Source organism: Falco biarmicus, chromosome 1, assembly GCF_023638135.1.
Source record: "Falco biarmicus isolate bFalBia1 chromosome 1, bFalBia1.pri, whole genome shotgun sequence".
NCBI lineage: Eukaryota > Metazoa > Chordata > Aves > Falconiformes > Falconidae > Falco > Falco biarmicus.
Window position 1 is genome coordinate 107,686,663 of NC_079288.1, and position 23,861 is coordinate 107,710,523.

General features: G+C 39.5%; 2 protein-coding genes across 4 annotated transcripts in view; both read right to left on the minus strand.

Annotated features, from left to right (window-relative positions):
• Positions 1 to 94: 94 nt before the first annotated feature.
• On the minus strand, positions 95 to 20,752 carry BBS7 (Bardet-Biedl syndrome 7). Its single transcript, XM_056358423.1, has 19 exons — positions 20,650 to 20,752; positions 20,415 to 20,480; positions 19,675 to 19,737; positions 18,640 to 18,815; positions 17,862 to 18,048; positions 17,085 to 17,157; positions 16,083 to 16,199; positions 14,557 to 14,687; positions 13,770 to 13,854; positions 11,962 to 12,064; positions 11,192 to 11,384; positions 9,631 to 9,705; positions 8,500 to 8,565; positions 5,614 to 5,753; positions 4,464 to 4,628; positions 3,270 to 3,379; positions 3,051 to 3,154; positions 1,423 to 1,546; positions 95 to 404 (listed from the first exon to the last, which is right to left on the minus strand). Exons 1-19 carry the CDS (start codon positions 20,683 to 20,685, stop codon positions 268 to 270), a joined length of 2,151 nt encoding a protein of 716 aa, XP_056214398.1. The 5' UTR covers positions 20,686 to 20,752; the 3' UTR covers positions 95 to 267.
• Positions 20,753 to 21,111: 359 nt separating this feature from the next.
• The window catches only part of TRPC3 (transient receptor potential cation channel subfamily C member 3), a 44,776-nt gene continuing 42,026 nt past the window's right edge, over positions 21,112 to 23,861 (minus strand). For 2 of the 3 annotated variants that reach the window (XM_056358399.1, XM_056358396.1), the window contains exon 12: positions 21,112 to 21,892. In XM_056358399.1, coding sequence (XP_056214374.1) covers positions 21,750 to 21,892 — 143 coding nt within the window. In that variant the 3' untranslated portion in view covers positions 21,112 to 21,749. Of the gene's footprint in view, positions 21,893 to 22,313; positions 22,350 to 23,861 lie in introns of all 3 variants that reach the window. The other variant, XM_056358408.1, reaches the window with a different exon arrangement.

Genomic DNA, 23,861 nt, shown 5'->3' on the forward strand with positions numbered 1-23,861 from the left:
TTTCGCAGGCAATTCCAAGCGTGCTTTAGCTGCCAAGGACACCACGTACAGCGAGACTCCGCATGCACTCAGCACTTTACAGATACGCAACAGCTGATGGGAACCGTGTGACTACTGTATTCTGTACAATAATGAGTATGAATCAAACCAAAGAGTTGACAGTACAACGAAAGAGTTAAAAGTGTTTTTCTTAAAAATTGTTTTGGACTTAGTATTGAACTGCTTTGACTAAAAAAAAAAGTAATAAAAATGCTGCTTTTTTCCTTGTCAGGCTGTAGCTTCAAAAAAAGCAATTAGTCCATCTTGATCACAGCCATCCAGAATTTCCAGAAGAAGAGGAACTTTAGTTTTCACATTAGTGCCTTTAAATTTAAATTTATCTATGAAGAGATCCGTGATCATACCTGCAAAGGTAAAAATCCCAAGATTTATTATTTGCCTTGTTTTCATTATGAGGTATCTCTACTTTTAAGTCATTCTTATATACCCACTATTCTAGTCGATTCGGGGTTTAGAGACAAGAACTCTTTCTAAACTTGATGTTTTAAACAATGATTTAATTTTAAACAAGCCCAAAACGCTGTCAGAACAGCCCGGATTCCAGCTCCATCCTGAAGCATGTATTTCTGCCTTAAATTACCCACATCTGAAACACTAAAGAGAGGAATTATCACAGGATGGGTAATGTGGGCTCTGCTTAGCGCTGTATACACACAGGCTTATTAAAGCCGGTGCCTGGCAGATTCCCCAGGCAGAAAGCTGTACAGGCAGCACCAGGGAAGGTTACATCGTTTCCTTCACTAAACTAGATGATCTAGGAGTCTCTCCACCCCATGTGCATTTTTCTGTTTTTCTGCCCTCTTGCAAAGCTTAACCACTCAGAACTTAATTGCTCATTTACCCTGTAAGCATTCTTAAATGCCATCCTGAATTTGAATACAATCCTTAATCATGTCCAGAAAGACAACGATCATCCAAATATAGGAAGCTATTAAACAAAAAATTGAAAAGTCACTGGCATATAATTCTGGTATTTTTGTTCTCAGTGACACGCTTGTGATGCCAAATCAATTTTAGAAGTTTTTGGGTGACCAGTTCTTGAGAACCTCAAGAGTTACTCAAATTTGTAGTAGCATACAAGCCATTTTCAGTATGTCCTAAGTTTTACTGCCTCACCTCTGACTTCAGATTTGTATGATCAAAACCATGATGTAACTATGCAGCCTCAGCTGTATGACCAAATGGACATCCATGCTTGGCATACCTATAGCTGTCCTGAAGCTACCCAAGCCCACCCACTTACCACATTATTTCAATCCTGCTAATACTGACTCCATAACTCTTTCAGTCATGTCCAGCATGCTCTCTGGACATTAAGCTGCATTTAAATAAAAGTTAGAACTGATCAACTCATCAACAAACCGTAAAGTCTCTCGAGATGTGCAGGTTGCCTCTTGTATTCCTCGAGCAGCTGATCTGCCTCTTCCAAAATGCTGCGGTACTTTGGTAGCAGGAAGTCCACATTTCCTTCATGAACTTGTAATTCCTCAAAGATATTTTAAATCATAAGAATTAAGAGCAGTTAAGCATCATAAGAGAGCATAAAAGCAAGAAGAGATTAAGCTTGGGTCTAACAGGAGGAAGTACTCTCAGAGGCAAGACAATCCCCTTCTAAACTGGCAAGAGTTATTTTCCAAGTGCCTCGTTTTCTAGCCGTCTGATGAAATGCCAGATGTTACTTGTCACTTTATAGACTAGATTTTCAAAATTCTGCATATTACAGCCTCCAGCTCTGAGTTCCTGCCAGAACAGGATCACACGCAGCCCAGCCCTCTGCAGAATCAAGACTGATGAAGGCTTAAAGCCTTCACCGGGCCTTCATTTTTAGAATAAGTAAACTCCTAGAAAGTATAGCACATGCTAAAGATTGAAGGTAAAAAGCAAACTCTGAAAGTAATCACTGAATTCGTGGCAGCAAAAAGTTTTAAAGACTTCTCTAAAATGCCCTGGGGTCTACCATCAGACCAGCTTCAGATGGTCGATAGTATAGATCTTTTTATCCTCCATAGAAAGACTGTTCTTGTCTAGATGAAAGGTAATTATGCTGTGCGTCGTGAACTTGCTGGGATAACAGCCTTCATCAATCATATTATTTTACTACCTATGAATAAGATATTAACCAAAAAATGACTGACAAAAAGACTTGTCAAAGATTTGCTGACTCAAAAAAGCCTACAAGCGAGATGTGCAACATCATTATTATTGTATAAACATAACATGCAGTAAGAATAAATTCTCTATTATTCTCTGCCTCTCAGATTTGCTAAATCAAGCCCAAGCAAAATACTTTCAGTGGTAATGAAGATACATGCTATTCTCACAGGCAGTCAGTTTTTTTTATTAACTCCAGAACTCTGACAGCTGGTATTTGGTTCCCCCAAAGGACAAGAGAGAACTGGCTGCCCATTTTCACCCACTCCCCAAATAAATACCAAAAGACATGACGGCAAGTTGGCTGCTGGAAACAGTGCAAGAACTGAGACACACTGCCTAACTGGTACTTCCCAAAGACTAACCGTTGAGGAGGAGGGTATTAGATAGGGGGGTATTAAGCAAAGAGTAAAAAGCAAATAATTCAGAAACTATGACACACTGCGATGAAGTTCCAAAGCAAAGAAGTCGCATCTGGCCTGGATGATCATTCTCAGATCTAAAAAACTTTTGAAGGTTAGTGGAAAGAGACACAGAAGGAACTGGAAAATAACAGCAGGCAGAAAGAGAACGTTAGGTGATAAAGCTGGCTGCCTTTTACTGTCCGATTTAGGCATCCTCAACATCAGTCAGTAATCCTACATGTTATTCACTAGCTACACAGCACAAATGGGAATTTGCCTCAAAGAAGTCTGTCTCCTGAATAATTAAAATACATGTTCTGGGAACAGAAACGGAACAGATACCAGTATGACACACATCTGACTTAAGCCATACAGCTTGGTATCTGACAGCGTAATACCGCATAAAAATCCCTTCATGGGAGTTCAGGTACTTACCCTTAAAGCATCTATTAAGTGAACCTTCTTGGCCAACAGCTGCTGATATTCTAATTTAGGGTGGATAAGCTTTAATGTGTGCCTCACAGATTCTTCATTTATGTCTAGTAGGGAGTGAAAAAAAAACCAAAAACCCAACAAGCAAATGAATACTACATATTCCATTTATGAGAATATAAAATGAAGTCAAGGACAACAAAACAGAAACAAAAGTTTTACCATATGATATGCTGAGATTAATCTTCCTTTTAGTAGCCTCTTTGGAAAGCACATCTTTTAGGATGGATATTGTAGAAATGTTGTCAGACTTGAAACATCCCTCACCTTTTCTATAAAGGAAGAAAAACTTTAAAAGAACAAACTTAAATGCACATCCATGCATTAGATTTGTCCCTACGTTCAAACAGAAGGCCTGTAAATCAATGCCCAAATCGAAGAAAACCACCTCTGTAAAGGTCGCAACGATTCTCCATGTATCGGGTGGCTCTATACACACCTACGTTATTCCCTTCTTCCCAGCGTAATCTTGACACAGAACAGTTTGTTCCAGTAAATAAGACACAGTGGTGTACACAAATCTTGAAGTTGTTATCCTTACTGTATGGCACAAAGGTCATTCAAGTGAGATTCCCGACTGTATTCATTCCTCCTAAGTTTTATCATTGCAATACCTTGAAGCAAAACAGCAAGCTTCGATACCAGAAGGGAGAAAAAATACTCTCCCTTTCCCCACAAAAAAATCACCACCCAACAGCTTTCTACATTATGAGTAGACAAGACGTATGGCAGGCTGGGAGCAGGCTGCAATCTGTACAATTACAACAATTATTTTTCCCCTGCTTTATAGTTCCATTTTCAGGTGGGCATATATGACTTGCTGAAGGAAGATGTAATTAATTTGAGAACACAGTATTAAACACAGAAATAGTATTTGAATTAATATAAATTGCAGAAAAAGGTTTTCAGCTCAATGCTTATCACGTTTTTGTTTGCATGTGCATTAAATACCTTTTAAGTTATTTCTGCTCCTCAAAACAAAAAAGGAAGTTAGAAAACAACAGGCATTACACAGTATTTTCACTATATTAGTTAGCTATGTTCCTTAAATTCTAAAAGCAAGCCATCATCTCAAAAAATCTATCAAGCCTTTCTGCCCTGGCAATTTTGTTTTTTGGACCAGCTTCAGAAAAACCCTATTCAAGTTACAGATGGCATCATTACCAGATAGTTCTCACTCCTGGCAAAGTTTGACAACCCTTTTTAAAAAGACTCCCGTCTTCTTTAATGGGAGTTTTGATGGGGATGAGAGTGGAGAGGTACATGTATGAAATGGTACTTGCAGACTGGTAAAGAATGAAAAAGACAAAAGGCCCAGCACAGTCACATTGCGCTTTAGTAATAATTGTATCTTACCTGTAAGTACTTTCAAGCTGTGTACCCAGGAAGGTGTTCTGAAAATAAAAGGTGATACTTTCTCCAGCGGGAGTCTTTTCAGGCACCTCAGGCAAGCAAAACACAACCCACGAGTGAATTTCAGCAAAGCTGAACTGGCCTTTGAGCGTCAGTGTATTCATGGGTCTGTGACATTATGAAATTAAAAAAAACAACCAACCAAACAAAAAACCAACAGTTAGTAATTATGATGGAAGGGCACTGTCACTGCACTGGTTATCCACATGAAAAAAGTTTAGTTCCACACAGTGGTTTCCTTTTAATCAACACCCTGTAGAAGGTCAGGTACCTTGCAAAGTAGTTAAGTGCTGTGGATTATGGCTACTTTTCAGTATTTCAAGAAGCTATGCAGACATTCAAATTTTATCTCCTACTTGGCATGTCAGAACTGGATAAGAAACTAGCTGGAAGGCTTTGACATACCTTGTTTCAAGCTGTTAAACCTGAAACTTATGACCATGGCAAATATGACTAAGAGCCTCAACGGCTTCCCATGCTGTAAACCACAGGCATAACACTTGTATCAAGAACGAGGCGCAATGGAGCTCATTTGCACACAAAAGCATTTGGTATCATTCCTTCAATCTATCAGCTTTGTTTTGAAGCAAAGCAATGCCTTGGTGGCAACAGAAGGTGTTAACTGAGGGTGGGGGGAAAAATATCAAGTAGGAACTGCATAAAATACTGGGTTCCTAACAGAGAGATAAGCAGGGGTGGGGGAAGTCTTGGCTCAGTTCTGGAGCCAAATTAAGCTATAGGAAAAAATTACATTAAAAGGGTGGAGGGGAGAATGAGGCTGAAACTGAGCCTGTGGTTACTAGTACAGGGGAGCTTCCTTTCTACCACACCCTCAGCTCTATCAACACATGCGGCTACGCTATAACCCAGGTCAGTAAAATGAAAAATGACCTGAAAACAGGGATTAAGAACAACAAGGAAAGCAGGAACCCATCAAACCCACACATTCTGTCAGAAAACCCGTAAAATGGGCTCAAAACTGTAGGTTAGGAGTTAGAAATGACATACTCAAGTTCATAGAATCAATGTTGTAACAACCGGATTTTGACAGTTTTTCAAGAGAAAAAGGCATTGATTTTTTCTTTGCAAATACCTGTCGTGGTCAATAGAATGAGTTCTCTGATGAAGTGAAAGTGGTTTAATTTGATATTGGTGAACTTGGCAGGTTTTTGGTTGAATCCTTGGTGTTACATATGCTTGAAGTGTCCCATACTGTCCTTCAATTGATCGAACCTGCAGAAATAAAAGCAGAGCCCAGAAAAAAGAACAAAAGGGAACAGATTAAGTTATCACGACTTGGAAAATTGGTGGGTACTCAAAATAGATTAAAGAAAGACTGTAGTACTTCAAGAATATTTAGAGTACTGTATTTACTTGATAGTGCTATTATAAATAGAGCAGATCAAAAATGTTTTAGAACTAGATGAAGTAGTGGCCAATGAAATGCTGCTGTATTAAATGAATGAAATTTTAAGTAAAGAAAACCCACTAACTTACTTTCTGATCAGTTAAAATAAAAAGTCTGTAATTTGTGTTGAATTCTTCAGTGGCTTGCCCTGGTTTTGGCTGGGATAGAGTTAATTTTCTTCTTAAACTGGTACAATGCTGTGTTTTGGACTTGGTATGAAAATAATGTTGATAACACACTCATGTTTTAGTTGTTGCTAAGTAGCGCTTGTGCTAAATCAAGGACTTTACAAGTTTCCTGTGTTGGCCAGTGAGCAGATGCACAAGAAGTCGGGATGGGACACAGCCAGGACAGCTGACCTCAACTGGCCAAAGGGATGTTCCAGACCATGGGATGTCATGTTTAGTATATAAACTGGGGGGAGCTGGCCTGGCCAATCTCTCCTTGGGGATTGGCTAGGCATCATTCAGCAGGTGGTGAGCAATTGTATAGTGCATCACTTAATTTCCACCCCCACCCACCTTGTTTCAGTCCTCTCTCTTTATCTCTCCTTTTCATTACAATTTTTGTCGCTGTTACTATTATGATTATTATTATGTTTTATTTCAATTGTTAAATTGTTCTTATCTCAACCCATGAGTTTTACCTTTTTTAGATTCCCCTCCCCATCCCACCACAGGGGCGTCAGGGAGTGAGCCGGCAGCTGCGTGGTACTTAGTTGCTGGCTGGGATTAAACCACCACAGGCCCCATTAGTATTGTTTTGGGTTTTCTTCAGTTATGGAAAAAATAACATTCTGTAGCAGTTAGGAGCCAAGAACAGATCAAAGAATTTAAGAGTAAACTGAATTTCACAATATGTGTTCACCTCTTCATAACATTCCTGAGCTATTTTTGGAAAAGTAAGGGGCCAGATTTAAGTTCAAGTCTCAGAATGCCCAACAAGCAGGACGTAAAAACACATTCAAGACACAGTGCGCACTCTCCACACCTCTGAGGACACAGCAATGCATCAATCACTTCTCTGCTGAGATCAGTTAGGCAGCCTGCAGTAAGAAGCCTGCCACTCACACAGAACTGCCAAGAAACAGGAGTGTCCCACCTACAGCACCAACACAGCCGTGAAAGTAGGCAGGAGAGCTACCGAAATAGCTTCGTAAAAACAAAAGAGCAGACCGGACTTCAAGTACAGGTTTGCTTTATAACCTTGGTTACACTTCTATTTTACAGGGTCTCAGAAGTCAAAAAAAGCACCGTTTTGTAGGAAGACATCCACATCAATGTTTTTAATAAAATCTAGTAAGTAAAGGATTCTCTTTGGCAGTAAAATCACCAAGACTTAAAGGCTGTATTGTCTGCATGTGCACAGACGAAATACATGAAAATGAGCTCCGGGTGGCAGGTGTAAATCACTGGAGACCCTCAATGTGTTGCAGCAAGGTGGCAGTAGAACATGCGCAGACTGAATCCATCATATCAGGATACAAATGCAACACTGGTAGTACAGTGTTTTGATAATACACTGTGTTATGATGACACACTACAGCAAGTTTATAAAGGCTTTTTTTGTGGGAGAGTGAAAAAAACCCTCTTTTTGTGTATCGTGAATGCATTTGAATAATTTTTTCTTGAGCTATTTACCTCTTTACCTAGCATCTTCAATATTACAGGTGGCCAGGGTCACAATACTAAATTAAGAGAACTGAGACACAGGGAGATAAAGAGACCTGCTCAGAACCAGTAAGCACACTAACAGCATTTCTTAAGAAGGGGACCTGGAAAATAAGAGTCTTAATTCTGCACACTAGGTCCATTATTGCAACCTCACCAAAAAACAGTTAACCACCCCCAGCTTCCCTACATTTGGTGCATCTTATGCAGGCTTAAATTTCTAATGGTAATCTTTTGACTGAGAGTTTTACATAAATGAACACATATCAGAATAGGAGGCTGTAGAGTTAGGCGACAACATGAAGAGAAAACATAGAGCCTGTGTGCATGTGGAGGACCTTCCTAATTATGACTTCCTTCCTTATTTCCCCTGGTGACAGCCACAAAACACGTGAATTTAGTGGATCATTAAAAATAAACCCCAAAACATTCACACGTCTTTAGTACAATAAACATAGAACAACAGGATTTGCTTCCTCTCCAAACCACAAATCCAGCCTATATTCCCTGGTTACTTCCCAGCATAACTTCCTTTAAACACTTCCAGGGACAAACAGTGCCAGAGCTTGCTTTCCCACACCTCTCTCCACCAAGTTCCATACACTGTCTCCAGAACCCAGTACTTTCACAATCTGCAATTTTCCAGCTGCTTTTGTCTTAGGGACACGCAAGAAGGATCCAGGCTCTCCCCTGAAGTAACACACTTTTAGAAGCCTCTGGAAACCCTACAGGAGAATATAAAGCCCCGGAGCAGAAGGTCCAGAGGAAACAAGAAGCAGCAGAAATTGGACTGATCATTCGCTCAGGGTAAGCGGTCAGTCTGGGCAAAGATCTTTCCATTCCTAAGCAAACATCCACATAACCATTAATTTATTACAGAAAATATTTTGGAGCATTTTACCTTAAGTTCAAGCCTTGTAGTATTTGCTTGGCATCGGTATGTTGCAAGAAGGAAGTTGCTATTTGGCTGTAAACAGCAAAAAAACAGAAAAATAGTAAGAAACAACTCTCTTGATTCACAAAAGCTCTACTGGGCTGTTTTAACCGTAGACATGTACAGCAAAGTTTCTGCTATTTATGTACAGCTATTTTACAAAAGTTAAATACAAAAAAGTAATCTTTGGTTCCCTTGAATATTCTGATTCATTTTAAGTATGGTAGAATTTAAAAGATTTCTCTATATAAGGAGAAATCAACTGAAGCCCCTTATAAGCTTTAATACCACCACAAAAATGACATAGGTATCTACTTTTCATCTGAAGAATGCATGTCAGCCTGCCCCACTCATCTGCAATACTAGTCCAACATCCAAAAACTAGTAACAGATCAGTAAGAAAACAAACCCCAAAAAGCTAAATTAATAATCATAAATTAAAAGAAACGTAAAATAAAAACTTGATTTCTGAAAGCTCCAGCGTAGACTAACGAATGTGCAAACAGCTCTTGAAACTAAAATACTTAAGAGGACTGTTACAAGGAAAAGGACTTCACAGATTCTGATAATGCTTAGGTAGTTCCTGGATTTTCCCCCTGGCCCTACGCATTATTAGTAACTTTGTAAGTAAGTTTATTATATAAAAAATGCACTTAAACATATGACTCCCCAAACAGCAGAATATTCACATTCTAAAGTGATTTTTAAGAGAGAAGCTAAGTATGAAATACAATGTTTTTCATCTACATTACTTTGAAGTAAATATACATATGTGTGTGATACTGGCAAATCCAGAGAAGGAAAAAGCAATCATGCATGTGTCTTTCGCATTCGCGATCAGGCAGAAAAAAAGCAAGCAGTTGCTCCTGGATCCTCTTGCACACGTTTAGCTTTGCCTTAGGTCAGCACCTGTTACTAACTCCTCATTCTGCAGCATCTCTAACAAAGCTGAGCTCTCCAAAATTACCAAATGAGTAATTTAACTCAATATATTTAATATATTACAAATATACAAGTCCCAATTCTATTTTTACCATACAGTATTAAGAGCTTTCATCATGCGATCTCTATAAATATCATCTTTTTTGTTTCACTTACCTCAGAATCACAGCTGCTAAAACTAACAACAGCAGAATTTTTATCCACATCCAGCAAGTCTATTGGGACATCACTCTGCAGAACACGTGAAGATGGGAAAATAAAGAGCTTAAGTGCCAGCGTAGCTTCTAATGCATTTATCTTCTAACTGTCATCACTTATTTTAATAAGGGAGAGGCAACGACTGCTTCATCCAACAGACATGCAGCTTACTACTTAATCCTGGAGTAACATGATGATCTTTTATTTCCTTATGGATTCCTGAACTCTTGTGTGTCCAGCTTACAACAACTACAGTATAAGATGTGCAATTATCTTTCGGACATGAAAGTATACTTCATTTACATGCCTGACAGATATTCATGATTGAAGTGTTCCCATGTTTCAATAGGGGGATTACAATATTCGTTCAAGAAATGAAGTATCTTCCTTTTAACATAATTGTTAATGATCCTTTTACTTACAGTAACGCTTCTGACACAGACTACTTCTTATCTAGATGTCATTTCACTAGAATTAAAATTAAATCTAACACTTTTAAAAATTAGATCAAAGGGTATTCAAATGATTAATTACTTAATTTGGTGCTGCTTTGTAACTCCACTAAGTATCAGGAAACACTGATAAATACACAACATACTTCTTAAAATAGAATTTTAAAAGCAGTTTCATTGTCTTCTCACAGCAGAGGAATACCAAATACTGCTTTCTATTTCTTTAAAGAAGAAGCCAGTTCTAAACTCTACAGTAAATTCAAGGATAGATTAAACAATTTTATTATTCCTCACTCAGCTATGGAAACAGCAGGTACTACAGAGCTGCATATTAGCTGTAGCTTCACAGTGCTCCAGTAACATCCTTAATAAAAATAAGATTTTTATTAAGAAGTGAAAAATAAAATCCGACAGTAGCACTCTCCCACGTGTTATGGCAAATTCACCTCACAAATTCCTCCTTGTCAAATTTTTCTCCCCATGTATATCCCAAAAGAAAGCAATTCAGTACCACCACTCTTTCTGACTACCAAAGATAACACTAATTGCTGCTGAGGCAGTAGGAGAAATAACTAATTAAGGTCACTCTACTTGGCAGGAGTATTTATCACCAACTGCACCCAAATCAGATGCTGTTCCACACTGAAAGTGCACAGGTGGCCCACACCCTTCTAAAATTAATTTTCTGCTACAGAGGATACTTAACTGGGAGAGTGAGAATCTGCGCCTCGTTTAGGATATAGTGAGTTAATCCATGTTTAAATAAGGAGGGACATGCGAAAACAAGTTACATAGAAGCCTGCTAGTGCAGCAGGCATTTTGGTCTATTTTGGTCATGTAACGTTGCTTTGTTCAATAAAGGTTTGAGTTGTATTTGGCCCCTAACAAGCCCTTACAACAGTTACTTGAACGTTACAAGGCTATACACTTCAATTCCCTCTTATAACAATGCAGACATTAAAAAAAACATATACTTCAGATACTGTAACTCAGCTTTTTGAAGCAGAAAGTCTCTGAATGTTTTATTTACATATCAAGAAAGCCAAGAAGAACAAAACCACACTCACCTGTACCAAGACATTATCTATAGCTGTCTGCACCTCCAAGATGAGGCTGTAGCTAGCATCATCCTTATTTAATGTAAACTTATCATTCACACTAAACGCAGGTACTGATGAAACAGCAGTACTGGACTGGGCAGACTGCTGGTATTTTTCACGTTCCTGAAGTACTTTAATCTGTAAGTGTTCCAACTCATTCCTAGAAAAGGGAAACCATATATAATGTCTTTGAAAAAGCAACTATAAAAGCTACCCCAGAAATTAAGTTGATTAAGCTTGCAAGGCAATCATGTTTATCTTCTGTCCACAATTTTCCAACCAGAAGTGACTGCTAACTCCCCTTCCATCTACATAAGAAAGATAAAAATTGAAGTCTATATGACATGAAAACGTAGCTTCTAGCATACCTTGCCAAGAGAGATTTCTATGAGTCACAGGAAAGGGCAACTTTTTTCCTTCAAGAGGACAACACATTTTGAATTATATGCTAATGACTATTTTCCTCCCATCATTTAGAGGCTATAAGCAGCATTGGAAGAAGGGAATCTTATCTTGCTGATACGGAGGAAGAAGGCCATTAAGACACCATCATGTGAGGGCAAGATAAAAGAGAGACTGTGAAATGAGGCTGTTATTAATTTCTACTTTGAAAGGGCTTGACTCTACTTCCAGATACATTAACGATATAGAAAATCTAGTGAGATAGGAAGCAAAGATGACATTTCAGCTTTTAACATTTCAGTTCTTCTACTTAAATTTCTTTATAGTGCAATTACCTTAAGGATGAAATCTTGTTCTGCATTTCTTGACTTAATTTTAGTTCTTCACCTGATCCACCTTCTCTATGGACAGGTTCTGTGGTCAGTCCTGTCAGCCAGCCTAAACCAATATATGAAGTTTATATTCCTTATAAGCTATAAATACAAGACTTCACTCAGCTTTTGTATGTGCGGAGCAATGTTTGTTCCAGATACTGGGTAGAGAGAATCGAGACTTGAACTTAATCCGTTCTTTTTGCTGTTGTTAATCTAGACACTGAGCATGGTTTTTTATGGGTTTAATTCTTAACTTATAGATTGGAAATCATTACTTATTCTTTTTCATGAAGCACTTCGAACAATAAGTCCCTCTGTGGCAGTTTTTAACCAAGCACTTAAGTATTTTCCCACCTCTCTTTCTCCAACAAAACCTTGAATAATTGGCAGTACTATAGTTGAAAACAAAACAAAAACAAAACCTGTGCAATGTGTTTACAGCAAACTGTATGTTGCACTGTGTGTTTTGAGACGGACTGCTGCCGGTTGAAGTGTGTGTATGGAATAATTATCTTTTTGTTTACTTAAATTACATTTACTTATAAAAGCAAATACTAAATGATTACACCCTGACACCTCAGGTATGATATATGGACTTGAACGGGCATTTATGGCTCTAGTTACCTCATCTAATGCATGCAGACAGTAAGATAGGATTATTATTTTAAAATGTACCAGAGAAGGTGGCATCCACAATCTTTCACATTCCTCAGCAAGCTACTTCAGGTACCAAAAAGGCCCAATAATGGAGCATAAACTTTAAAAAAAAATCCACAGAAATCCTACGCTGCCAGGCTTCAAATCTAACTTTTACTACTCTAAGGCAGTACTTTTCCTGATCTGCCAAGATCTGCCAAACTGAAATCTACTTCACATACTACCAGAGTTTACTTTTGAAAACCTGCTTTCACTTTTTTCCTTCTTCTATGATTCATGGATCTTTATAACGCTCCCGCTGAAAGAAGCCACAAAGGGCTTTGGCCACAGTATTGCTGCGGCCTATCATACCAAAACAATTCATATGACGTGAGGTATAAGAAACTTTTAATCATCCAGAGCCTATCCAAAAGAGCTTGAACATCATTACTTCTCAAATAACTGACAACTGCATCTTGCCAAAATACATGAATTTGAATACGAAAGGTTTCAGTAAGCTGATTTTTCAGCACTGAAGATAATCAAAGATAGAAAATTTACAATCTTTTAGCTCCCAGCAGTTAACATATGTAGCATATTTACCATGGCCTCTGCAACAGCCAGGCCAATAGCTCGAATCCTACAGAGGGGCTGCTGAGATGCCTCACATGGGGAAGCTTTATTTTCTACTGAAAGCAAAATCAGCCCCACTTAAAGCCCTGTGAAGCTGAAAGGGAAGGAAATTTATGTAAAAGGCAGGAAAACAACAACAGCAAAAAAACCGTATCATATTATTTTTAATACAAAAAATCATAAACAATTCCTTTGGACATAACATATTAGTTACTTCACCAGTTAGGCAGCAGTCTATTCCAGAGAATAACCAGCCACTGTGTGACATGGTGGAACACATTATGAGTACCTCACAATATAAAACCACAGTTTCAGTGTAGGAAACATTTTTTTGAAGTGTAAATATTAAATTAGAAGAGGTCTTTTGAACAAAACATTATCCTGGTTCCGATCAGAACAAAAACGTCAAAGAGATGTGAGCTGTGCTAGCAACATAGCCTGCTTCATTTTTATCACATCATCGTACATGACATTTACTACGTAAATGATAGGAAGCTTACCTGAGTATGTGGATGCTAGAATTTCATCATACCCATCTTTTCCTACACAGCCACCCTGGATTGATGCAATACTCTCTGACAAAGCCTTCAAATAAAAGACATTCAAGCAGAGGGAAATATCACTGCACTCGTCGTAGAAGTCGGGGGGGGGGTGTGTGTCGTGGAAGTTTAAGAGTTGTGCTCCTCCTATCTACCTACATAGATGTACAATATCTAGACCTACAAAAATCAGGGTGTTTTAACAAATGCATCCTGATTCTACTCTGCATAACAAAGACAAAAAAAAGCAGTTTAAATCAAAACACTGCTGGACAATATTTTTCCAGCAGGAATTTGCAATCTGACTGAAGGCTGAAATAATCTCTATGGATCAAATCTAGTATTTTAAACAAGTCATAACCAAAATAATTATGCTTAGTAAAGTCCTGAGAGCTTATTAGTATTTCACATATAAAACACAGATTATACATATCATAGGTTTGGTTTTTCACTGAGAGAGAAGCACTCTCTTAGATTTCACCCAGGAGATGCTTCAGCAGTCAACAGAGCCAGAACTTTTAACATACCCTCTACATAATTTTTATTTTTGCTCAAATCAAGACTACCCCCCTTTCTGGTTCTTAAATATTACAATATTGCTTTGGAGTTCCTATTGTCAACATTGGAGAGCTCATCAAATTAATAACAAACCACACATTTTAGTAGTGGTGGTCTAATAAGTTTTGAAATACAGATTATTTTTTTTTAATTCATTTTTACAGCAATGAAGAGTATGATGCAGGCTTACATGATCATATCGAAGGACAGGATCATCTGCATTCTCAAAGTTATAGATTTCTAGGACTCCATCATCTCGTCCAACAAGCAATTCTTTAACTCCATCTCCCAGAATGTCAAAACTATCAATACATAAGATACCTAATGAAAAAACCACACCAAACCCGTTTACTTCATTTGTATTCATTTTTGACACAATAATACACAGGCCACATTCTGCTACACAGAAAGAGATTCTTAGTTATTTTTTAAGGTCTTATTCGTGCCATTTCTGATGAGCCCGCTAGAGGGGTGAAGTCTCTCACCTGTGCCTGTGGTTCAAGACTGAACGGTGGGTTTTACAGCAACCAATTCCAAATCAAAACCACTGAACAGAGACCCCTTCTGACGTTCAAATAGCCTGCTTCTGAGGCATTTCTTAATCTTCCTTCGTGAAACATTTCCCCAGATGAATTATTTCTCTGTCCACACTACTGTAACTTTGCCAGTTGAAGAAGCAAGCATTCTTTGTTTCCCATAATTGACTTCAAGCTATTGGTAAATGGACTACTACGAATTCTGACTAAAGCAACAGAAAGAGGGTTCTGACTTGTGCCAGACCTGGACCAGGTACTGCTACTTGACATGGTAACAGACAAACCCACTACTAGCACATGTGCATGTGGAACCAGCCTGTGACAACTAATCACATCTTGATAGGAAAGACAGTTAGGGTCTGGAAGAAGGAGAAAGCAGTGAAGAAAGTTTGTACGAGAATTAATAAGAAAAATGAGATGGAATTTAACTTTCATGACTTTTTCATATGAAAAGTAAGGATGTACTAGGAAGTGTTTTAAGAAAATAATCTGGCGATACCTTTTATGAGATAATGAAAATTTTAAACACATACATACAAATACCCACACACCTCTCTCTCTGTTTTATTCCTGGTCTTCTCCTTTGCAAAGGAGGATGAGCCAATAGACACTGCAGAAGCAGCATACCAAGGCTAAAATAGGGAAAGTGTTATACTGCGCTCTAATCAATTAAGTCTCCTTGCGGAGCTTTAATGAAAGCCCTGTTCCATTTTCAGGGAAAAATGCTTACAATGGCTTTTTTTTTTTTAAGTAAAAAAAAAAAAAAAAAAAAAAGTCTTGCAGGGAAGATGCTAACCTTTCCTCTGAAGACATTCTAAGACCACTGAACATCTAAAAAATTTGGCAGGTATATCTGCACTTAGAAATAGTCACCAAGATGATAAAAACATCAAGTAATCACATATGAATTAACTGTTCCAAATGTCACTTTAAAAATACTGTAAAAATGAAAGTATACTAAAGTACTCAAAATAATATGAACAGAAAACTCAGAGCAATACAAAATGATTAGAATTATTTATAAGAAGCGCAGAAGAATGAGAGTGTACCCATATTTATATCACATACTGACATAAGAATACTATGCCTCCAAAGTATCTATAGATTTCCCAATTACTATACTTGTAATAAAGCCTCAGATATGCTGAAAAGCTGAAGAGTGAGAGACTGAGACACATACCTCCTCTCTTTTTTTCATTTCCAATTTCCCACTTAGGTATAGGCTTGGAACCAGTAATCTGGGTAAGACCCAGTTTACCATCAGAAGTTCCATACACAATTTCTTCTCCAGAATCACCTAAACACATAAACTGAATTTAGAATTAATAAAATCAAGTACGCCAATTTTTTTATAAAATTTAAAGTATTGTGTAGTTACACTCTACAGCCGCAAGGAAAAAGAAAATACTAACATTAGTGTTGTGTAACAGAACCATCAGGCTTTAAAAACAAAAAGAAATACATGAAAACTGCACATGTTCTGATAATTTCTTTATGGCTGTCACTCTCCTGCATATGAATGACCCCCTGCACTGAAGTTCTGCCTAAAAAACATTCACAATCCAATATTTCAAATTTCAAAGACAGGCTATTAAATTGCCTTTACAGAAGAGAAGCAGAGATTCGTTCAGAACACACATCCAATAGTGAATGTTGTGTCAAGACTTGAGCAAATAAGAATTACTTTTCCAAACCAGCTCTGAATGTTGTTGTCACACAAACTTAACTGAAACTAAATTAAGCACCAGATTAACTCCCTAAAGCGATTTCGATCAGATTAGCAAGAAGGATGATCAAACTATTTTAAGCTTGATCCTTCCACACCTTAGTTTATGTAAGCTCTACTCAATATTCTCATCCATCCATGGATGGATGCAACTAGCGATTCTAGTTATGGAAAACCATGTGGAAGAGAAACCAAAGCCCCAAACCGACAAGGCCCCCAAAAGTCCAGTTCCTATCTACACAATGAGACCATCTTATATCTCACTGCTTTTGTAAGACTCTTTTGTATATATTTATTTGTATGTAAGAAATAACTCTACATAGCCAGTTTTCTGTCGTGTTTTTAACACCAGCTTAAAAATCAAGGAAAAATGTAATTAACAATACAAGCAATAAAAATTTTAGAATACAGTAAAATAACATGATTCAGTTACGTGTATATTCAAAATGGTGTTACCCCCATTTCCATTGTTTAGAGAGAGAACAGTAGGTGGTCCAGGGACTTCTACTTCATACAGTAAATCAGATCCCTAAAGACAAAAGAGAATCATCCTGAATGAGTTTTGTCAAAAAGAAAAAAAAACACAACCCAAAAAACAAACCCACAAACAAATCCACACCAACCAAAACAAAAAAACCACCAAACCACAAAACACCAAACACAAAACAAACTCAAACAAAACCCCACAAGCATAAGAACAAAATTATTATGGATAATATCAACTGATATGCTTCACTTACACAAACTCTCAATACCTATGGGAGAACCATTTCTAAGCCAAAACAGGGTGAAGTCTATATAAATAAAACATAGGACTCTTGAAAGGTGTTACTATTAAAAATAATCCACGAATCTGTCTGGCAAATAAATTTGTTAAACCACTTAATATCACTCAGACTTGTCTCAACAGTAATTAGTGAAAACAAGAATTCCCAAACTGATAAGAGACCTACGCATTTAATTCCCTTATGCGAGCACTTTTAGTTAGAAGGGACCAATTTTTTATCTACTTCCACCAATAAATTCTGAAGCCTATTTATAGTGGGTTTATTAATTCTCATTTTACAAGTTTAGAAAAAAACCCCCCAGCATTATAGACAGTAACACTTCCAAGTAAGATACAGTATGCTTATCCTTATGATGTTTCAGCCATGCTAATAGGCTGATTTCCTTAAGAACTAGTCCAGTTCTATGGCATCAATACACAAAACATAAACAAGCAAGTATTCTGACCTGTAAAACTCTGAGGACTCTATCCTGACATGCAAGTACCGGTGTAATGCAATTCACTTTATCTACAGGAAGGCAGAGAACATCATTGATTTTATCTCCCGATAGGTAGTAGTGCTGGTCTTTGCAGTCGCAGTAATGGTTATAGATGTAGCTTGCACAAAGAAAGAGATCTGCTCCTGAAATATGCCTGAGAAAAAGAGAAGACTTCCTGTAGCATTTTCCAAGTATAGCTGCAGTGGTAAGTCTTTTAGCTTTACTATATTGCATGCACTACTGCTTGCAAATTCAAGGCATTAGTGGGCACCGCAAGCTGTTAAAAGTTTCTTATGAATGCTAAACCTACGTGATTTCTATAGTTCTCAAATTGTCTATTTTGTTTTCAGGTAAAATCCTAAGAATATCCTTACAGAAATTTCATTAATGTATTTTGATGATAATAATTCTTCTCAAGCCAGTTTGCAGCACCTTACAACACGATCAAAAAAAAAATTCAATTGTTCCTGCTCTGCTACAGGAAGGGTATATGGACATGATACACTATGGCTCCACTCACCTGCATTTGCACTGAGGTGAGTGCCTCCAGACCCCTCCCAAGCCCCCCTACACTTTCTAAACTTCACCATGATTTTCTAAGTTCCTTCCTACGTGTCGTGTCACAAGCCAAAGCTGGACTGGCACTCAGTGTCACCTACAAGCATATAATATAGTAAAAAAAAAATTCATAAAACCATAAGCCAACAATCTGCTATGGCTATGAAGTGCAAAATACCATACGTACATAGCTTTGATGCTTTCAGTAAGGTTAGTCTGAAATGAAAGAAACTGCTTCCCTCTTTTTGTGAAACCTCTAACTTCTGATCCTATAGCCACAAAAATTTTCTCTTGTGGTGTATTAAGAGCTCCTCCCAACTCCAGTCTTGCAATTTTTTGGCCTGGCAGTGTCTTGAACACTGGCTGTAAATAAAAAAGCCATTTTCATCATCACAGTATCATATTTATGGTAAACTTTTAACATAAAGGATAATAAATCTGCTTTACAATTTCTGGCAAAACTCAAGACATTTTGGATTACATGCAGACAAAAATAATCTGTACATTTCTCTTCAGAACCACAAAGTGACCAAGCTTTTTGTAAGTCAATAAATATAAAAAGCTGTAAAATATAATACGTTAAGATTTTATTATTTCAGTCTTATTTATCAATGGGAATATTCAGCACTGCTGGCAGCTTAAGTTTTTTGTTTGTCTGTGTTTTGGTTTTCCTTACAAAAGAACACCACACACACACTCACTCACTCGTTCCCTCCAACATGTTGCATTCTTGTTCCAGAAGACTACACAGATTTCTTTGCATTATACTACAGGTCCTTCTGAGCTAGCTATGAACTACCTTAAGGGGAACAAAAATTAATCATGAAGTGATAAAATTTTATTAAGCTAGGCATAAGTCTAGGCTCGTAAAAAGCAATCAGTTTGTCAAAACCCCCTTGGGTGACTGACTTAGTGAATCACTGCAGGTTTTTGTCCAGGAACAGTAACCAAGTGTAGGCAAGGCTTCACCCCAACTGAACTGCAGAGCAAGAGATGTTCCTGTGCTGATACACGCTAGGGTCTGACTCCACAACCGCGGAGGACCACTTGCTTGTCCAGGCGTGAAATCACATGCCCTCGTCATGGCTAGGTATCAGTCCACAGCTCTGCCTAGACACTTTCCACAGGCACCTCACTCGCCATGTCAATAAAAACAGACTTTTGAAGTTCATTAGGAAGACTATTTAAAAAATAAAATGTTAAATGGAACATTTCCACTTACCACGGCTTCCCCTTTTTTTATGCCAAAACATGTAACGACCCCATCCTGATCTCCAACAACCACCTTCAAAAGCATAATACACCGTTATTTTTTATTACATGCAAAAATGTGTTTTTTAATAGTGCTCTTCCTGTCTGAATCGTATTTTCCTGCATATAAGTAAATTCTACATCACGTAATTTACACAGCTACCTGGTGGTATGCTTTAGGTTACATGCAGACAAAAACATTTTTAGATTTTTAGATGTCAGATGGGCTGCTACAGATGGGAGATGACAGCCGAGGTGCAGCAGCTGAACCCACAGACAGCACTTACAACCCCATTTCTGCTTCTACATACAAACGCCAGCAGCCATCAGGCGCAGCGCTCCAGAAAGGCGGATTTAGGAGCTGTTGTATTGTTGCATTGAGAATTTATTATGAAAACCAAAACCAGACTGTCATTTCTACTGAGTTTTCCTAAGTTTCCTTAAGGAAAATTTAAAAGGATGTATTTAATCTCTAAGAAGTGTTAGCAAAACAGAAAAAGAGAAATAAGCAGGAGCTTCCTTGTGGTTTCAGCGATGCCTGAAGCTCGGAAAAATCCTTACTGCTCCTGGCAGTTTTCCAGACACAAATTCAGCCTTTTTTCCCCCCTATTTTCCCAAGCGTGTCGCAGCGCCGTGGCTGCCCCCGTGAGGAGCCCCCTCAGCCCCCGAGCGGAGCGGGCCGCTGGGCCGAGGGCGGGCCAGGCCCGCTACCTTCTGCGTCGCTTTCCGCCCCGACGCGGGGAGCAGCCTCATGGTCTTCTGGGCCGTCACCCCCACCTGCGGGAGACACGCTCGTTACCGGGGACGGGGCCGCGGGGCCCACCCGCCCCGGGCCGGCCCTGCCGAGGCGGCTCGGGCGGCCCGCCCGGCCCCGGCCCCCGGCAGCCGCCTCCCCGCCTCAGTCCCACCGTTCACCCCGGCGGCGCCGCCGGCAGCCCGGGCCCACCTGCAGGTAGTCGACGCGGGCCAGGCTGAGCTCCATGGCGACGGCGGGGAGCGGCCGCGGCGCCCCGCAGCTCCCGTCACCGCGGCAACTCGGCCGGCCCCCAGCCGCCCGCCCATTGGCCAGGCCTGGGGGCGGGGGGCGGGCCAGCGGCGCGGCGTGCGCCGCCATTGGGCAGAGCGCTCCCGAGCGGCCGGCGGCCCGGGGCGGTGGGGCCCCCGCGGGTCCCGGGCCGCAGTACCGAGCGAGGGGCAAGACAGGCAGCACCGGTACAGTCGGAATATTTTATTGAACAATGAAGCATCGGAGGCATCATTTAGAACAGTGTAACAAAATAGCAGCCCTGCTCCGGGTCCGAGTTAAAAAAAAAAAAATCCTCTCTCCCATGGAAAGAGGCGCTCCGCCGGGCGGGGGCGGTAGGCACGTTGCCTTCCAAAGTTTTGTTTTTTTTTTTTTTTAGAAAAAAAAATTAGTCCTTATTCTTGAAAGTAAATACCTTAAGAAAGGGTAGTTGTGGGTGCATGTATATACATACATATTAAACCGTGCCACTACGGTTCCGTTCGCACTTAGGTACCTGAATGGCAAGCGCTCCTTGTACACACACCACGAGTACTTGGCCCACACACGTTACTACCACACATTACTACCACCGCTACCCCTGAACAGAGAGCCCGAGTAATCCTCCACCGATCTCTAGCCCATTTATTGTACCACGAAAAATCCCGTTTGTACCTCGTTGCTGCAAGGAACTGAGCACTACACGCTGTACCTGTTATTTTCATTTTTTCTTGCAAATTTAGCGCAAAGAATTCTTAGTATGTATTCATGAACCAGCAGTTGATACCATTATACCTTTTTAATGCATAAATGCAAACAAAAAAACCCCAAAAGGCAGTCCTTGCTTTTAGATTATTAAAATGAAGAGCGCGATCTTTTTTCTGGTGAGTTAATAAAATTTCCTAAGACTAAATTCCAGAGAAGCTGTACATAAAGTTATTTAGTGCTAAAAATCTACAATACATTTTTCAAGTATAAGATACTGAAATATTATTGCCAATAAATAGTTGTGCTGTAGTCAAAGCCATGGTTCCGGTGTTGAATCATTCACACCTCAGCATATTAGGATTTAGTTTCTCACTGAGTTTATGGATTAAAATCGCCAACTCTTCTGTTGCTTGGGACTTATCCTCCAAAAGTTCATAGCGAAGGCTGGAGATATCCTGTTTGATTTCCTTTAATTCACCTGTATTAACAATTGAAAGAAATACTCGTTAGCAAGCTCCCTCTTTTACTACCATTCTGTTCAGTCACATCAGCACGTATTTCAGATTATCATCTCAAAATGTCGAGGAGACCAGGTGCTGGGGTGGGCAGGAGGCTTCACCTCTTCCACAATCTCAAGATGTGTGTCTGTCTCCACCCCTAAACAATACTGAAGGTATTTTAATAGTCCCTTGAACTCTAAAGTTGCGCTCCACGTGGATACAGAACATCAAAGATTCCAAAAGCACTTTACATAGGTTAATGAATTAATCACAGCAACACTGCTGAACAGCTGGGAAATATTAGTATCCCGCTTTTAGAGAGAAAAGGCAAAGAGTTTTTTTTGAAGTGGTGTGCCAAGATCACACAGGAAAAGTGGCAGAGCTGGCAGTAAAACTCACAGCTTCTGAGTCTCTCTCCTCTTCCTTACCAACACCCTTTGAATTAGAAAAAGTCAACCAATTTAAAATGATGTTACAGTTTGACACACACACAAAACCCATACATTTAAATGAAAACAATTGTGAAGGCCTGGCTCATAACAAGCAAGAGCACGCTTTCCGTTATGGGATATTCAGCTCAAGAGCAGAAGCTTTTTAAAAAATATTCAAACACTGTTCTTCCAGCAAGCGTGAGTTATGTGAATTCTTATGCAATAGCCACCGCAGGAAATGATCTGTCACGTATGAAATCAAAGACTATGAAAAAATACCTAAATTCTCCAGTGATGCAAAATAGGGAAAAATCCCTAGACTTGCGTTAAAATAGCTGCAGTACATAAGAATGCCGAAGCTCTCTATTTAGAATACAGCAGACTTCAAAAATTGTATCTTCAAAGGATGGCTCTATACTTTGGGTACCAATGAGATGGGCATGACACAGAGAGCGCTACCTCTGCTATGCAGCTGAAGACTGAGGTTCAGGGGTTAGCTGACTTGCTCAGAGTGGACTTTCCTCTGTGAAGACTGGTGATAAAGCAAGAACCATGATGCCCATGAACCATGATGCTTCTGCACCACCTTGCTTATCTAAAGACATATATGCTGATACCAAACAGGCATTGGGGAACTAGGAGACTTGCATGTCCCTGGTGAGGGAAGAGTCTTTTCATCATCACTAGATAGATGATTTCCCCCACCACAGAGTGGGGAACAGGAGGAAAGCTGTGGGAAATCAGGAGAAGGGCACAAGGGGCACACAGAGGAAGATGCTTTTAGGAGCTTCTCTGCTTTTGTTCACTGTTGCTCAGCTCTGTACAGCCACACAGGATGGGGCAGAGTCACGGTAACAATCAATGCACAATGCTACCTTTGAAGACACACAGTGCAATTTAACTTACATCATCTTTTCTGCACTTTGCTTCTTGCTGCAGTTACAAGTAAGCGGAGAGTAACTAATAAGCAGGATAAAAGCTATGCTGCCTTAGCTGGCCCCTCACATCATATATCCATGCAACTGCCTGATGCTTCCATGCCGGTAAAAGCTGTTCTGATCTGAAGCTGTTCATCACTGCACACCAGCTGAAAACCACAAGGCTGCCAGCAGAGCAGCTTGGGTAAGCGTTCCCAGCATGTTGAAACCAACTAAACCAGCCCAGCCCAGAGCTACTTATGCCAATCAGGTGTGTTTTTCTGGTGGCCGTCACACAGATTTCTTACTGGCTGAACCATGATGGTTATAACCTCCAGCCTATGGGGAATAAAATAATTGCTGGGGTGTTACATTTCCAAGAGCAGAGCCAGCCCTGGAAGGGACATCATTCTATTGCCTGGTAATCTTTTAGCTGCAGCACAGCTTAAACATGCCCCGTGTTGCACACACCCCTATTAATTTGTTTAGGAACCTGCCCAGAGTCAAAGAGTTGGCTTTTTTTGGCCTGTAGCCCTGTGTTTCATTCCTGGAAGGATAGAGGACGGACAGCATTTGTCTTACTCTCATCCCCATGGCAA